Raw genomic sequence first — 16,611 nt, 5'->3', positions numbered from 1 at the left:
GCATAGTCTTAGAATAAGGGGCTGCTCTTTCAAAACTGAGATGAGGAGGAACTACTTCACTCAGAGGGTGGTAGGTCCATGGAATATGCTGCCCCAAAAAGCTGTAGAAGCTACATCATTACATAAATTTAAAACAGAAATAGACAGTTTCCTAGAAGTAAAGGGAATTAAGGGTTGCGGGGAGCGGGCAGGAATTTGGACATGAGTCTAGGTTCGGATCGGTCATGGCCCTGTGGGTAGCAGAGCGGGCCCAGGGGCCGTGTAGCCTGATCCTGCTCCTATTTCGTGTGTCTAATTCTGTTAGATTCAGGAGATGGTTCTGTGATAGTGGATTGGCGGTTAGGATCAGATCAGCCATGATCTTATTGAATGGCGGAGCAGGCTCGAGGGGCCGATTGGCCTACTCCTGCTCCTATTTCTTATGTTCTTATGCTAAGCTGCCGGCTGCGCAGCGGTCTGGAGGTCCCGCGCAGGCCACTCACCGGCTTTTACATGGAAGAAACCGCGCATGCGCAAAAATTTGAATGGGCCGTGCAGCCAGTTAAAGGGACCGCGCACGGAAAAAAAATTTAGAGGCAACATTGGAGGCTCCTATTCTCAAATGAAGCTGGGTCAACAGACCCAGTGACAGCAGGATGATATGTGAATTCCTGACCGCTTTAATGTTGGGTGCACCTTTGGAATCACACCCATTACAATATGTCATGCTTTCGATGGTACTGCGTGAAAGAAGGCTTTACATGGTGCCCAACAACCAGAGTAACCCGATTGGTCCCACCTGACCAGATGCCGCCAAATATATTTACAGGCGTTACCAGGGGGGCATCCGTAGGGAATGGTCTTCACAAGGTCTGGGTCAGCAGAGAGTTGGATGCAAAGCTGTGCCATCTGCTGCAGGGGCACCTACACTCACCATGCAACATAGGACTTGTGCACCTATTAATAGAAGCACCAGGCATGCTGCAATGTAGGCCTACAGAGATGTTGTCATAGAGTGTCAAAATGGGATCCCCTTGTCACAACCACTTCAAGCACCAACCCCCTCCACTTCCGTAGTCATCGAGCAGGGGGTTATTTGCTGGTCTGCACCATCATTTACCTGTTACCTTGTGCCTGCTGCTTGGGTTTCATTTTATTGCTTAGTCCTCCCTATCTCCTCTCCCATCCTTCAGGCTTGGCAAAGGGTGCTAACGGTTCAGTTGTCTTTTGAGACTTTCACCACACAATGTCCCACTCCAAATCTGCACCTGGATCTGTGTTCATGAGCAGATCTCGGTGGAGGGGGGGTGGGGGGAGACCACACGCGAGCAGCACATTTTAATCTGTCTAAAATCTACTTCCAACCATTTGGGTCTAAACCACGCCTATATTGGGGAAAAATAGGTTATTGTTTTTTCTGGCCTTTTGGTTGACTGCAGATGTTTCAAACAAGTACCAATGCAATGGTGCTGTGTAACTGATTTAAAATTTTAAAAAAAAAAAATGAGTTGTACTCTGGCATATTAAGCCTAATTCAAGATGTACATTGTGTCAGATGTGATCTATCAGTATTGGTCTTCATCTTGTCTCTACAGTCTTGTGCCATAGTTGATTACCACAAGACCCGCAAGAATTTCTTTCACCATGTTCACAGTACAGCACTAACAATGTTATTGCCTCCTGTCTTATCAAAACCGCTGAGAGACAAATAGATGTTTTTAATTATCCGTAATATCCGAGAGGCAAGTAAAGTGATTAGATCATTGAAGTATATGTGAGTGCCTGTTGGAATAACGTGGAAACTCTATTTTTGGGTCTGCCTCTATACAACTAATTACAGGTGAAATGTGTACAATTATCACTGTCGGCTCAGCAAACTGGATACAGCAATTCTATTTTACATTTCATTTCTTTTTCCTTCTAGTGAGCTGGTCCCTACTTATGATTTCAGCACATTTGTTCTGTCAAACTTCAGGTGATGATTTATTTCCTTTTTAAGAATATTTTGCAACAGTATGATTGACTTAACAACAGCTTTGCATGTATATAGTGCATTTAATACAGAACAATGTTCCAAGGCACATCACTGTTTTTTGAGTTGAGCACCAGAAAAGGAAAAATAATTCACAAGTAAGCTTGACCCAGTGGCTGTAGTGATGAACTGTGTGTAAGATGTGCCCTTCCCCTGCAACACTGAAGTTATTTGGTAGTGTACTGTATATCTCAAATTCTGGGCCAGGCAGCTGGACAGCACCTGAACTGGCAGGGAGTTCCAGCTTTTCAGCAGAGAACCAAGCGGCAGGTAGACGTGTTCCCCTTGCTGCCAATGCCTAAAGGAAGGTTAAAGAAAAGACAACAGAGAAGGCATATTGTGGTTTGAGAATGAACATTATCATCAAAAACTCTTTTACTCTTTCTCTTTTCTTCCCTCTCTTTGTTCACTCTTCCTTTGTCTTTTTTTTCTCTTGCTCCTGATTTCACAGTCTCTTGAATGTTGAGAGTTGGAAATTCAAAGTATGTACTGCGGATACAGAAGTTCTTTGGGGTAAAGGGTCACGTACTGTTGTGTTCCTCACCTAATATGGAATATTTAGACGTGATTATATACACTGATGAATCAATGTCGTCCTTTTTATTTCAATTTAAGGATGGTAATTATTTCAAGCAAGTATTTCACGTTTTGAAGGAAGTTTTGAAGTTGTTTTCTGAACTTTGGCCACTGTACATTCTGGATTGAAAATGATGATTGTATTGTAAACGCTTTTTGCTTGTTTTCAATAGCACTTTGCGTCAGCGTGCAGACCCTGTGTACAGCCCCCCTCTGCAGGTATCTGGACTCTGCTGGAGACTGAAAGTTTATCCGGTGAGTTTGAACGGCTGGGTTTGTGGCTGCCGGGGGAGGCAGAAGGAGGAGAAGAAGCCTCAGTTAGGGTGAACTTTGAGTCAAAGTTTTAAGTACAGCATATGGAGGCGACTGCACTGGATCTTTGTGTTGCACAGATTAATGTGCTTTAAACTGAATGTTGGGGAGAAGGATGAGCAGTGTAAACTAATGTGCTGCTATCATGCTTGTGTTTAAACCCCAGTGATTGCGAATTAATTGGACTGAAAAGAACAGGGCAGAGAGCGCCTACTGATACTGGCAACTTTTCAAGTTGATGCTCAAGTGATATTTGTAGTCGAACCTGGGCGTGAACTAGAGTTTGGGTCCATGATGCAGTGTACTAAGTACCACCAGCCTGCCCTGAAACACTGCCTGTCTACTTCCCATTACATTGATTCCTCTACTGAAGACATGACACCTCGCTACAGCACAATGCTGTGGGCACCAGGGTGCTCTCCATTGCCTAACAGTGATGGCCATTCTTCATATTTGCACCTGCAGATTTTTATAAAGTGCGCTCGCTCGCTCTCTCTCTCTATTTCCCCCACACTCACACGCGCTCTCTCCCCTTCTCGCTGTCTCTTTCTCTCCCCTTCTCAATCTCTCTCTCCCCTTCTTACACACACACTCCCTCTCTCTCTCCTTCTCGCTGTCTCTTTCTCTCCCCTTCTAACTCACTCTCTCGCCCCTTCTCTCTCTTTCTCTCTCTCTCTCTCGCCCCTTCTCTCTCGCCCCTTCTCTCTCGCCCCTTCTCTCTCTCGCCCCTTCTCTCTCTCTCTCTTGCCCCTTCTCACTCTCTCTCTCTCTCTCGCCCCTTCTCACTCACTCTCTCGCCCCTTCTCACTCTCTCGCCCCTTCTCACACTCTCTCTCGCTCTCTCTCGCCCCTTTCCACTCTCTCTCGCCTCTTCTCACACTCTCTCGCCCCTTTCCACTCTCTCTCTCGCCCCTTTCCACTCTCTCGCCCCTTTCCACTCACTCTCTCGCCCCTTTCCACTCACTCTCTCGCCCCTTTCCACTCACTCTCTCGCCCCTTTCCACTCACTCTCTCGCCCCTTTCCACTCACTCGCTCGCCCCTTTCCACTCACTCTCTCGCCCCTTTCCACTCACTCTCTCGCCCCTTTCCACTCACTCTCTCGCCCCTTTCCACTCACTCTCTCGCCCCTTTCCACTCTCTCTCTCGCCCCTTTCCACTCTCTCTCTCGCCCCTTTCCACTCTCTCTCTCGCCCCTTTCCACTCTCTCTCTCGCCCCTTTCCACTCTCTCTCTCGCCCCTTTCCACTCTCTCTCTCGCCCCTTTCCACTCTCTCTCTCGCCCCTTTCCACTCTCTCTCTCGCCCCTTTCCACTCTCTCTCTCGCCCCTTTCCACTCTCTCTCTCGCCCCTTTCCACTCTCTCTCTCGCCCCTTTCCACTCTCTCTCTCGCCCCTTTCCACTCTCTCTCTCGCCCCTTTCCACTCTCTCTCTCGCCCCTTTCCACTCTCTCTCTCGCCCCTTTCCACTCTCTCTCGCCCCTTTCCACTCTCTCTCGCCCCTTTCCACTCTCTCTCGCCCCTTTCCACTCTCTCTCGCCCCTTTCCACTCTCTCTCGCCCCTTTCCACTCTCTCTCGCCCCTTTCCACTCTCTCTCGCCCCTTTCCACTCTCTCGCCCCTTTCCACTCTCTCTCTCGCCCCTTTCCACTCACTCTCTCGCCCCTTTCCACTCTCTCTCTCGCCCCTTTCCACTCTCTCTCTCGCCCCTTTCCACTCTCTCTCTCGCCCCTTTCCACTCTCTCTCTCGCCCCTTTCCACTCTCTCTCTCGCCCCTTTCCACTCTCTCTCTCGCCCCTTTCCACTCTCTCTCTCGCCCCTTTCCACTCTCTCTCTCGCCCCTTTCCACTCTCTCTCGCCCCTTTCCACTCTCTCTCTCGCCCCTTTCCACTCTCTCTCTCGCCCCTTTCCACTCTCTCTCTCGCCCCTTTCCACTCTCTCTCTCGCCCCTTTCCACTCTCTCTCTCGCCCCTTTCCACTCTCTCGCCCCTTTCCACTCTCTCTCTCGCCCCTTTCCACTCTCTCTCTCGCCCCTTTCCACTCTCTCTCTCGCCCCTTTCCACTCTCTCTCTCGCCCCTTTCCACTCTCTCTCTCGCCCCTTTCCACTCTCTCTCTCGCCCCTTTCCACTCTCTCTCTCGCCCCTTTCCACTCTCTCTCTCGCCCCTTTCCACTCTCTCTCTCGCCCCTTTCCACTCTCTCTCGCCCCTTTCCACTCTCTCTCTCGCCCCTTTCCACTCTCTCTCTCGCCCCTTTCCACTCTCTCTCTCGCCCCTTTCCACTCTCTCTCTCGCCCCTTTCCACTCTCTCTCTCGCCCCTTTCCACTCTCTCTCTCGCCCCTTTCCACTCTCTCTCTCGCCCCTTTCCACTCTCTCTCTCGCCCCTTTCCACTCTCTCTCTCGCCCCTTTCCACTCTCTCTCTCGCCCCTTTCCACTCTCTCTCTCGCCCCTTTCCACTCTCTCTCTCGCCCCTTTCCACTCTCTCTCTCGCCCCTTTCCACTCTCTCTCTCGCCCCTTTCCACTCTCTCTCTCGCCCCTTTCCACTCTCTCTCTCGCCCCTTTCCACTCTCTCTCTCGCCCCTTTCCACTCTCTCTCTCGCCCCTTTCCACTCTCTCTCGCCCCTTTCCACTCTCTCTCGCCCCTTTCCACTCTCTCTCGCCCCTTTCCACTCTCTCTCGCCCCTTTCCACTCTCTCTCGCCCCTTTCCACTCTCTCTCGCCCCTTTCCACTCTCTCTCGCCCCTTTCCACTCTCTCTCGCCCCTTTCCACTCTCTCTCGCCCCTTTCCACTCTCTCTCGCCCCTTTCCACTCTCTCTCGCCCCTTTCCACTCTCTCTCGCCCCTTTCCACTCTCTCTCGCCCCTTTCCACTCTCTCGCCCCTTTCCACTCTCTCGCCCCTTTCCACTCTCTCGCCCCTTTCCACTCTCTCGCCCCTTTCCACTCTCTCGCCCCTTTCCACTCTCTCGCCCCTTTCCACTCTCTCGCCCCTTTCCACTCTCTCGCCCCTTTCCACTCTCTCGCCCCTTTCCACTCTCTCGCCCCTTTCCACTCTCTCGCCCCTTTCCACTCTCTCGCCCCTTTCCTCTCTCGCCCCTTTCCACTCTCTCTCTCGCCCCTTTCCACTCCCTCTCTCGCCCCTTTCCACTCCCTCTCTCGCCCCTTTCCACTCTCTCGCCCCTTTCCACTCTCTCGCCCCTTTCCACTCTCTCGCCCCTTTCCACTCCCTCTCTCGCCCCTTTCCACTCCCTCTCTCGCCCCTTTCCACTCCCTCTCTCGCCCCTTTCCACTCTCTCTCTCGCCCCTTTCCACTCTCTCGCCCTCTCGCCGCGCCCCCCCTCGCCTCGCCCCCCCCTCTCTCGTTCTCTTTCTTGCCCGCCCACTCTTCTGTCTCCTTCCTCCTCCCCCTCGCAGGCACACAAAAGCACACACTCATCCAGCAGGATTAACGATTCTTAAACAATTTTCCCCTATCTGACCAGAGGCACTGCCTCCTCTTGGCTAAGGGATTGTATCATGGATGTAAGCCGTATGGCTGTGTCTCCCACTGTCTTAAGGAGTTTCGATATCGGGTGAGTAGTAGTTCCAGTAGCTCTTTAAAATTATCCCTTCGCAAACTAGCTTCTAGAGGGATGCACAAATAACAGACCAGGTAGTTAAACCTGGTATAAGGAATGGTTTTTGCAACTTCCAAAAAAAATTATTTAACTTTCTGCTAGAAATACTTGACTAGCATAATGAGTCCCAATATTCCGACAGACTTCAAATGAATCCTGCTATTTGTTTCAAAAATACTACTGCAGTTCAGAATGGATTATTTTTTAATAATGTGTTTTTCTTCAATTTATTTTGGGGGGGAAAAAACTTATCAGCATATGCATTAAAATCTCCAAACATTAAGTTGTGCATTCTATCCTAGGATGGAAATGGAGTTGTACGAGGAAATTACCTGTCGGTGTTTCTGGAACTCTCTGCAGGACTCCCTGAAACATCAAAGTATGGAGATTTTAAGATTCTTTTCATGTAAAATTTGAATTTCCATCTCTTTTATACTGTCCTAATCCAGGATTACTTTCTCCTAACTGGCTTTTAATGAGTTGCTCTGTTCTCTCGTCTTCAACTATAGGGCTTTGTAGCTAGTTGTGTGAGGTTTATTGATATTTTGTCCAGTCTTCATCCCTCCTTTTGCTGAAGGCGCTGACTCCTGCTGTGATACAGTTCCGCAGGTGATGGCAGCCCTCGGATCGTCCCAAAGTGGCCCCACCAACTGTGAGCCTGCTCAGCGAGTGTCCGCTGAATGTTCGACTGCAGCCTATCCGCATCTGACACTTTGCAGCAGGGGTGATTGGATTGTGATCATGAGTGAGAGTCCTGGCTATTTGTCCTTTCCCTTGGTCTCTTTCTCTTTCCCCACACCGCCCCCCCACACCCCACCATGTAGTACACCAACTGAGGTTAACTACATTTCACAGAGGGTTTTTGGAATATGGAATGCTTTGCCGCAGGAAGTTGTTGAGGCAGAGACCATTGCATCTGTGGAGAAACTATTGGATGAAAATTGAAAGCACATACAGGAAACTCTATTATCCGGGACTGGCGTGGTGCCGGTTTATCAAAAAGTCCGGATTACAGAGAGGTATAGTTAAAAGGTACAGAGCTCTGTACACAGCAACAAATCCAGGCTTCCCTGTTGCTTAGCACCAGGTGCAGGAACTCCGACCACAAGATCCAAGCGTCTCTGTTGCTTAGCAACAGGTGCAGGAACCTGACCACAGATCCAGGAACAGGCCACTAATAGGAAGTAAAACTTAGCTGAACCTACTCCTGAATTTTGCCGGTTTGAGATTTCCGGTTATTTAGGTGCTGGTAAATCGAGTGTTTCCTGTGCTGGGCTGTGGGGAGGAAGCAGCATAGTGGGATTTGTTTTGTATTGCTCGAGCAAAAAGGCATGATGTACACAACAGTGCCACGAGGTGGCATCCGTCCTGTGCTGTAAATTAATCACGGTTCTCCTCAAACATGGGATATTATGGTCTGTTTTGAGTGAGTACCACACCATGCTGACCAAGCTACTGGGAGTTACCATCACATTTATAAGCAGTTTAATTCATAATATTGTCTACTAATCTGATCCTTTCTCATTCTCAAATTTGCAGCAAGGTGAAAGTCCCTGCCCATGCGTGATATACTTGAAATTTGACTTGTCTTCCACAAGGTGCAAGGAAAGATTACAAGAGTCAGAAATGAACTTTTCTTCCTTCTAATAACCGAGAGGACGAGGTCACGTTATCAAGCTTGCAACACTCTGGGCATGTTTTGAGATACTGTTAGCTACAAATTGGATGTTACCCTCTACTAACTCGTTGAGTGTTGTCAGAACATACTGCTGTCTAAGATAAATAGAAAAAAGCCAAATGCTGAAAATCTTAAAGTAAAACAGATCTCAGATACTGACTAACCTGCCGTAGGCTTCTAGCACTTTGGTTTTTATTTCATGCTGCAACCTGACCAGTCTAGGATCAGCCACTCACTAAATAAAAGATCTGTGCTGTTCCTTTTCAAAATCTAGAGATTAAAAGTCTCTTCAGGCAGTTGGTACCGGTTCTGTTTTTCAAGACGTGTGCAGTTTTTGAAACAGCCTGAACCTCCTTAGTTATAGTTTATCAATTCTTTCAGGGTTCTCATTTCACTCCATTTATAGGTTATAATCGCAGCTTTAAATTTGCTGTTCCTCTTGCCCTCTTCCAAAGAATCAAATATAACAGGAGACTTGCCGTCACTCTACATGTTGCTGACCTGGAGGTTCCTCTTCAACGTGTTGGAAATTTCAGTCATTTTAACCATTGATGTGTGCCTGTGGGTACTTAATCTCTCTACATGTGAACTGACTCTAGGTGAAACTCTGTAAAGTATCCTGATCTAAACTGAATACAATGTCTGCAGCGCTGTCGGTATGAATTGAACTGTACAAAGCCACAATGCTGGAGCAGTTCTTATTCTAAAGTGAACCTAGATTTGATTCAGTTCCACTTTAAGAGCCATCGGGTAAACCGTACTTAAATCTATAACTTCGCTCCTTTATTGAGTTAAAAGTATTAATGTTGGTGCCTCAGGATGATGTACCCAAAACATGATGGTGTGGTGAAGTTTGATTGCTCCATCACCCTCCTCCTTTTCCATCGGAAGATTGAGTGTTGCTGGAAGGAAAGTGAAAATCAGCAGGCAAGACATCACCCTCATGCACACATCCCTGCAATGAGATTAGAGTGGCAGTATTCTGAGGGCAGGAAACTTAAGAATAAAATATTTGGAGGAAGAAAAAGGCCAAGCACTGTAACTAGAAGTAGTTTGGTCCTAGAAGCAACTTTTTGAAGCCGACCTAGGTTTTTCATAAACTGCAGTGACGAGATTTGGTGTCTCTTTATATACAACACTACATAAATGACTTTTTAAAACCCCTGCACTGCAGTTGTCTCTGATCCCACATAGTGTACAGAAAGTAACCTAACGACAGACTGTAGTGAAACAGTTAAAAGCTCAAAAGTTTTTGTTTCTGTTAGAGGAAATGCTCGTTAAATTCTAAAGTAAGATGAGAATTTTTATCTAGATTTTAATTTAAAGTTAGTCAGGGATTAAGAAAATGGAGTTCTTTAAGTCCTCAATCTTCATGTTAGAAATATTCCCGTCAAACTGTAAAATGTTTGTTAGACACGAGCTTGTGTTAAGTGCTCCATGTTTTCTGTATTTCTAGGTACGAGTACCGTGTGGAGATGGTTCATCAAGCCTCCAATGACCCAACTAAAAACATCATTCGGGAATTTGCCTCTGATTTTGAGGTTGGCGAATGCTGGGGTTACAATCGTTTCTTCCGATTGGACCTTCTCGCCAGTGAGGGTTACCTAAATATGCAGAGCGATACCTTGGTGCTCAGGTAAGCAGGGTCTTGTGTCTTTTTTTTCTCCACTCCGAGTCAATACATTCCACCTTTTACAAATTGAGCTGGTGAGAATATTAGATTCCCTAGTAAATCCAACCTCGCTCGAAGTATAACGTTTGTAGCCATTCATTTTTGATTGTGTGCAATCCCTGATCAAGGCGAGGCCTCTAAATGCATCATTCTGAACCAACTAATTTTCTTTGGAACAATAAAAAAAGAAAATGTGGCAGTGCCACAGCAGTTCTGCCGGCAGCTGCGAAGAGAAAAGACTGGTTAACATTTTGTCGAATTTCTAGCGTCTCTTTTTAAATTACAGATCTGCAAGATTTGCTGATTTCTCTTTTTTTATCACAACCTTTTTCTTTTTCACTGTTGCCTGTTTCCACCTGAAGATGGCAGCATGTATTTAGTTTTATTTTGTACCATCTTAAAATTGATTTTTAAATCATTTATTTTTACAGTTATGGCCTGAATTGAGCCAAGGGAGAAATCCTGCTTTTTATGAATAGGCACTGACTGGAGCTCCAGGCCCAACCATAATGTTTTTTTTATTCGTTCCTGGGATGTGGGCGTCACTGGCAAGGCCAGCATTTATTGCCCATCCCTAATTGCCCTTGAGAAGGTGGCGGTGAGCCGCCGCCTTGAACTGCTGCAGTCCGCGTGGTGAAGGTACTCCCACAGTGCTGTTAGGGAGGGAGTTCCAGGATTTTGACCCAGCGACGAGGAAGGAGCGGCCAATATATTTCCAAGTCAGGATGGTGTGCGTCTTTGAGGGGAAGTTGGAGGTGGCGGTGTTCCCATGCGCCTGCTGCCCTTGTCCTTCTAGGTGGTAGAGGTCGTGGGTTTCGGAGGTGCTGTCAAAGAAAACTAATTGCATAATTTGACCCGAGTTGCAAAACCTGTATTGTAAGCTGGTAGTAGGTCCATTAGAAAAGCCTAGATAGTTCTAGAGTCTAGGTCGTTGCAACAAATTTGTCTATTTAAAATTTCAGCTTGCAAATGCAAAAGTCACTTGTCTATAGTTCGCGGATGCAAAAGTGACCCGTGTGGAGAGACAGTTTTAAAAGGTTTTACCGAATGCTCTAAACTGCTGCACTAGTACTCGTAAGATGCTTAGGATTCTGACAGAGCTTGAAATTGCTGTTCAAATCCACTGGTAAAGTGTTTGGTTATCTTATTTCCCTTCCTGATTGCAAGTCAGCAACCGTGCCTCTGTTGGGGAGTATCAAGTGGAGACTAGATGCTTCACATGGTGACAAAATCCCACTCCCTAGGCTTTCTTGTATTTTTGCTGTCGGCTACCTCTAACAAAGGTACAGGGATAGGTTTCTTGCTGCCACTTTGATGAGGAAATGCAGTGTCATGCAACGCAATGAAATAACTAATTTAGAAAGTCAGGACACACATTAGGCATTTGGCAACTCTCGGCGCAGGTTTTAGATTTAACTATGAGCTGGGTTAATGGAAATCCATAAGTGTGTAGGTTCTTCAGAATTCTGTATGTTCATAATGTCTTTGCAGATTCCATTGAAATTTGTACACACCAATTATGAAACTTCTTGTTTTAAAAATAAAAAAAAGTATCTGTTACATTTCAGTTTTCACAAACTGAAAACGGTCACCTGTTAGTCGTCTAGTAACATGGAATCACTTTGCTTAAGTTCATAAGATTTCAATTTCAATTTCAATTTTATTGGTCACATAACTAAATACAAGAAGTGTAATCTAGTCAGTGAAATGTTTTTTTCTTGACGAGCCGAGAGCACCAAGCAGCAAGAACACTTGGCTGCCTGGTACGCACGGAGCTCGCAAGATGCCCACTATTGTGATCACCCAGCGATGGCTGTATTGGTACACTCTCCATAAAACATGCTCTCAATTGCCACAGCAGTTCAGATGCTTTTGATCATGAACGGAACATTGCAACATTATATATAGAGTTGCTGTCCGGATGAGCAATAGGATGAGCGGGTCACTTTCAGGAGTTCTAAGCACGGCTATGAATTTGGATAAATGCGTTGGTCCATGAAACTGTGTCCCATGGATGCACCTATAATTTAGTGCCCGTCTTCGCTCGGTGGTAACACTCTTGCTTCTGAGTCAGTAGGTCGTGGGTTTAAACCCCACTCCAGGAGCACAGCAAATAATCTAGTCTGGCACTTCAGTGCAGTACTGAAGTGAGTACTGTGTTGCTGAATGAGACATTAAACCGTGACCCTGTCTGCCTGTTCGGGTGGACGTAGAACATCCCATGACACTGTTGAATACAAAGAGAGCTCGCTAGTGTCCAGGCCTACATTTATCTTTCAACCGATGCCACCAAAATCAGATTAACTGGTTGTTAATCTCATTGCTGCTTGTGGGACCTAGCTGTGTTCAATTTGCCTACATAACAAGTGACTGCACTTGTTGGATGTAAAACACTTTGGAGCAACTTGAAGATGTGAAAGGCGCTATATAAATGCAAGTTATTTTCTTCTACATGCTTTTTGTTATTGCAAGATATATCTGATTTGACAAGAGAACTTACTCAAATGGGGGAAATTGCCTGCAAGCATCACTGAATCTTTAAAGTGATTCAACATTTCCAGCAAGTTCCCACTAACCTGACTATTACCTCAATATAAATTTTTGGACAGAACAGTGAATAATTGGCACAGCGTTTTATTGCTTCACTAGAACTGGATGCCAATTTGTACTATGTTTTCATTGAAAAATTGTATTGTCTTTATATCTGAATTCACTTTTTAAGTGGATTTCTCTAGACGTCTAAAATCCAGTTATATTGATCAATATTTTATTTGGCTAACGGATCTATTTTAGAAACACTGGACTCTACATGTCAATCGTTCTTGTCTCTCAATTGTGCAGGTACCAGGTGCGTGCTCCTACATTCTTCCAGAAGTGTCGTGACCAGAATTGGTACATCAGCCAACTCGAGGTGGCTCAGACAGGTTACATTCAGCAAATCAACAATCTCAAAGAGGTCAGTCTCTGTAATCCGTCTTCATACTTCAGTCGAATGGGAATTTAAGCAGCACAGATTGACATTTTGATAATATCAAACCTCGATGACTCACATTTTTTTCCTGAATATATTGTACTCTTCCTGATTTAGCTGCTCACTGTCCTCTGTAGCGTTCAAATAATAGCCAGCTGCCTGAGTCATTGTGGTTGCAGTACAGAATAACTAACTATCTTTGTGTTGCAATCAGGATTTTCTCATGGTGTTCTCTTCTGCACTTTGTTTCCTTTGACATTGTAGCATTTTTTTTCAAAAATAATACAACCATTAATGTAATAACCTGTTTGAAGAAAAATGAATTTAAACGTGGTTTTGTGAGGAGGTTAAGTGACGCTATTGTTTCTAATGTGTTTTGCTTGTTTTTCAATTGCTTTAGACGTTTTCTACCAGCTGTGTTTTTCCCAAACTAAAGCTGTTAGAATGATTTTTTGGGAGGAATTATTGGGCCCTATTTTGCTGTAGGAGGGAATCTAATGGTGTCTGCCGTTAGATAGACTTGCCCTTGCACGCTTAGATTTTTTAATTTTTTTGCGTGGCAAGTTGCTGAAAGTGCGAGTTGATAACATCGCAGCGAGGGAAACAGGGCATCTGGGACCTGAGTGAACAGGGCAAGCAACTGTGTACCTCCTTAACCAATCGGATTAAAGAATTGTGAAATTAACAGTGCAAGGACTGAGAAGGAATTGTAAATTAGAGTGGGTGAATTCAATGTCAAATCAGGTATAGAAAGAAAAATAAAGAGAGGGAAAGAAAGATTGGATTAAGAGAGTGGGGAAAAGAGCCAAGGGAAAAATCTTTATAAAAAAAAAAAAAATCTCCAACAACAATTAAAAGCTGAAGGAATGAGACTCCACATTTTAATAGTTCATTTGCAGTGCCAGACAGGTTGTTTGGCAGTAATTAACACTTGTCACATCGTTAAAAGGGTACTTGAACTGGAATGGACAAGACTTAACTTTCTGTGGCGAGTTTAGTTCGTATCTACCACGCAAATACAGCAACTTCACACCGTTGAATGCATTTCAATGGTGAGGCAGACTGCGAGATGCTGCTTTTGCAAAACTAATGGCGGAGCAGCATAACTCGAGCAGAAACTTTTGGATATTTGAGTTCAACCGTGTATCTGTCCCTTGTCTGAAGCTGCTGTACCATTTGCAAATAAATAGCGACGAGTACCATTAGCCTCACCGTAATTTTGACAGGAAAATTTGGGCCAAAGAGTTTGTTTTCAGTTCTTTAAACAAAGTGCTTCTGAAAAGTGGAAATAAAAGACAAGTCAGCCAGTGCCTGAAAGAGAAAATTAGGTGACTGCTTTAAGTGAGACTCGACATTAGAATCCACTCGAACAGTTAACCAGCCTTTCTCTATCGAATACTAACCGACTGGCCGTGCATTGTCAGCATTTTCTGTCTTGTATTTCTGATTTCCAGCGATTGCATTGTTTCTTTTCATCTCGACTCCCTGACAACTTGGTCCAATATAAAGTCAATCCGGACCCAAGTTTTGAATGCATCTGCTACGATGACATTTTCTTTGTGTCGGCTTCCAGAGAGTAATCCAGAGAGGATTGACCATAACGCACACAAATGGAGCGAGTTACTGGAGAAGCTTGTGACTGTGATGCCGCATTGTTGTGTTCTTTGCCAATAAGTGACATGGGATGGGGATCAGTGTGGAATATGGTCAGCCCCTTCTCCCTCCCCCCCCCCCCCTTTCTCCCTCCTCCCTCCCCCCCCTTTCTCCCTCCTCCCTCCCCCCTTTCTCCCTCCTCCCTCCCCCCCTTTCTCCCTCCTCCCTCCCCCCTTTCTCCCTCCCTCTCCCCTTTCCTCCCTCCCCCCCCCTTTCTCCCTCCCCCCCCCCTTTTCTCCCTCCCCCCCCCTTTTCTCCCCTCCCCCCCTTTCTCCCTCTCCCCCCCTTTCTCCCTCTCCCCCCCTTTCTCTCCCTTCTCCCTCTCCCCCCCTTTCTCCCTCTCCCCCCCTTTCTCCCTCTCCCCCCCTTTTCCTCCCTCTCCCCCCCCTTTCTCCCTCTCCCCCCCTTTCTCCCTCTCCCCCCCTTTCTCCCTCTCCCCCCCCCTTTCTCCCTCCCCCCCCCTTTCTCCCTCCCCCCCCCTTTCTCCTCCCCCCCTTTCTCCCTCCCCCCCCTTTCTCCCTCCCCCCCCCTTTCTCCCTCCCCCCCCCGTTCTCCCTCCCCCCCCCTTTCTCCCTCCCCCCCCCTTTCTCCCTCCCCCCCCCTTTCTCCCTCCCCCCCCCTTTCTCCCTCCCCCCCCCCTTTCTCCCTCCCCCCCCTTTTCTCCCTCCCCCCCCTTTCTCCCTCCCCCCCCCCTTTCTCCCTCCCCCCCCCTTTCTCCCTCCCCCCCCCTTTCTCCCTCCCCCCCCCTTTCTCTCCCTCCCCCCCCCTTTCTCCCTCCCCCCCCTTTCTTCCCTCCCCCCCTTTCTCCCTCCCCCCCCCCTTTCTCCCTCCCCCCCCCTTTCTCCCTCCCCCCCCCTTTCTCTCCCTCCCCCCCCCCTTTCTCCCTCTCCCCCCCTTTCTCCCTCTCCCCCCCTTTCTCCCGCTCCCCCCCTTTCTCCCTCTCCCCCCCTTTCTCCCTCTCCCCCCCCCTTTCTCCTCTCCCCCCCTTTATCCTCTCCCCCCCCTTTCTCCCTCTCCCCCCCCCTTTCTCCCTCTCCCCCCCCCTTTCTCCCTCTCCCCCCCCCTTTCTCCCTCTCCCCCCCCCCTTTCTCCCTCCCCCCCCTTTCTCCCTCCCCCCCTTTCTCCCTCCCCCCCCTTTCTCCCTCCCCCCCCCTTTCTCCCTTCCCCCCCCCTTTCTCCCTCCCCCCCCCTTTCTCCCTCCCCCCCCCTTTCTCCCTCTCCCCCCCCCTTTCTCCCTCTCCCCCCCCTTTCTCCCTCTCCCCCCCCTTTCTCCCTCTCCCCCCCTTTCTTCCCTCCCTCTCCCCCCCCTTTCTCCCTCTCCCCCCCCCCCCTTTCTCCCTCTCACCCCCCCCCCTTTCTCCCTCTCCCCCCCCCTTTCTCCCTCTCCCCCCCCTTTCTCCCTCTCTCCCCCCCCTTCTCCCTCTCCCCCCCCTTCTCCTCTCCCCCCCCCTTTCTTCCTCTCCCCCCCCCCTTTCTCCCTCTCCCCCCCCTTTCTCCCTCTCCCCCCCTTTCTCCCTCTCCCCCCCTTTCTCCCTCTCCCCCCCTTTCTCCCTCTCCCCCCCTTTTCTCCCTCTCCCCCCCTTTTCTCCCTCTCCCCCCCTTTCTCCCTCTCCCCCCCTTTCTCCCTCTCCCCCCCTTTCTCCCTCCCCCCCCCTTTCTCCTCCCCCCTTTCTCCCTCCCCCCCCCTTTCTCCCTCCCCCCCCCTTTCTCCCTCCCCCCCCCTTTCTCCCTCCCCCCCCCCTTTCTCCTCCCCCCCCCTTTCTCCCTCCCCCCCCCTTTCTCCCTCCCCCCCCTTTCTCCCTCCCCCCCCCTTTCTCCCCCCTTTCTCTCTCCCCCCCCTTTCTCTCTCCCTTTCTCTCTCCCCCCTTCTCTCTTCCCCCCCCCCTTTCTCTCTCCCCCCCCTCTCTCTCCCTTTCTCTCTCCCCCCCCCTTTCTCTCCCCCCCCCTTTCTCTCCCCCCCCCCTTTCTCTCCCCCCCCCTTTCTCTCCCCCCCCTTTCTCTCCCCCCCCCTTTCTCTCCCCCCCCTTTCTCTCTCCCCCCCCCTTCTCTCTTCCCCCCCCCCTTCTCTCTTCCCCCCCCCCTTCTCTCTTCCCCCCCTTCTCTCTTCCCCCCCCCTTCTCTCTTCCC

At 48.5% G+C, this 16,611-nt stretch overlaps 1 protein-coding gene across 6 annotated transcripts in view; it reads left to right on the top strand.

Moving 5' to 3' along the window:
• Positions 1 to 16,611, top strand: part of trim37 (tripartite motif containing 37) — a 101,136-nt gene that overhangs the window by 35,981 nt on the left and 48,544 nt on the right. For all 6 annotated transcript variants that reach the window (XM_085964749.1, XM_085964750.1, XM_085964746.1 and 3 more), the window contains 5 exons: positions 1,904 to 1,954; positions 2,761 to 2,842; positions 6,813 to 6,889; positions 9,645 to 9,824; positions 12,702 to 12,816. In XM_085964749.1, the coding sequence (XP_085820875.1) occupies positions 1,904 to 1,954; positions 2,761 to 2,842; positions 6,813 to 6,889; positions 9,645 to 9,824; positions 12,702 to 12,816 (505 nt within the window). The remainder of the gene's footprint in view (positions 1 to 1,903; positions 1,955 to 2,760; positions 2,843 to 6,812; positions 6,890 to 9,644; positions 9,825 to 12,701; positions 12,817 to 16,611) is intronic.

Source organism: Somniosus microcephalus, chromosome 22, assembly GCF_052327205.1.
Source record: "Somniosus microcephalus isolate GS21.2 chromosome 22, FLI_Smic_1.0, whole genome shotgun sequence".
Classification (NCBI taxonomy): Eukaryota; Metazoa; Chordata; class Chondrichthyes; order Squaliformes; family Somniosidae; genus Somniosus; species Somniosus microcephalus.
Note: the sequence above shows the minus strand (reverse complement) of the source record. Positions and strands in the feature narration are given on the sequence as shown.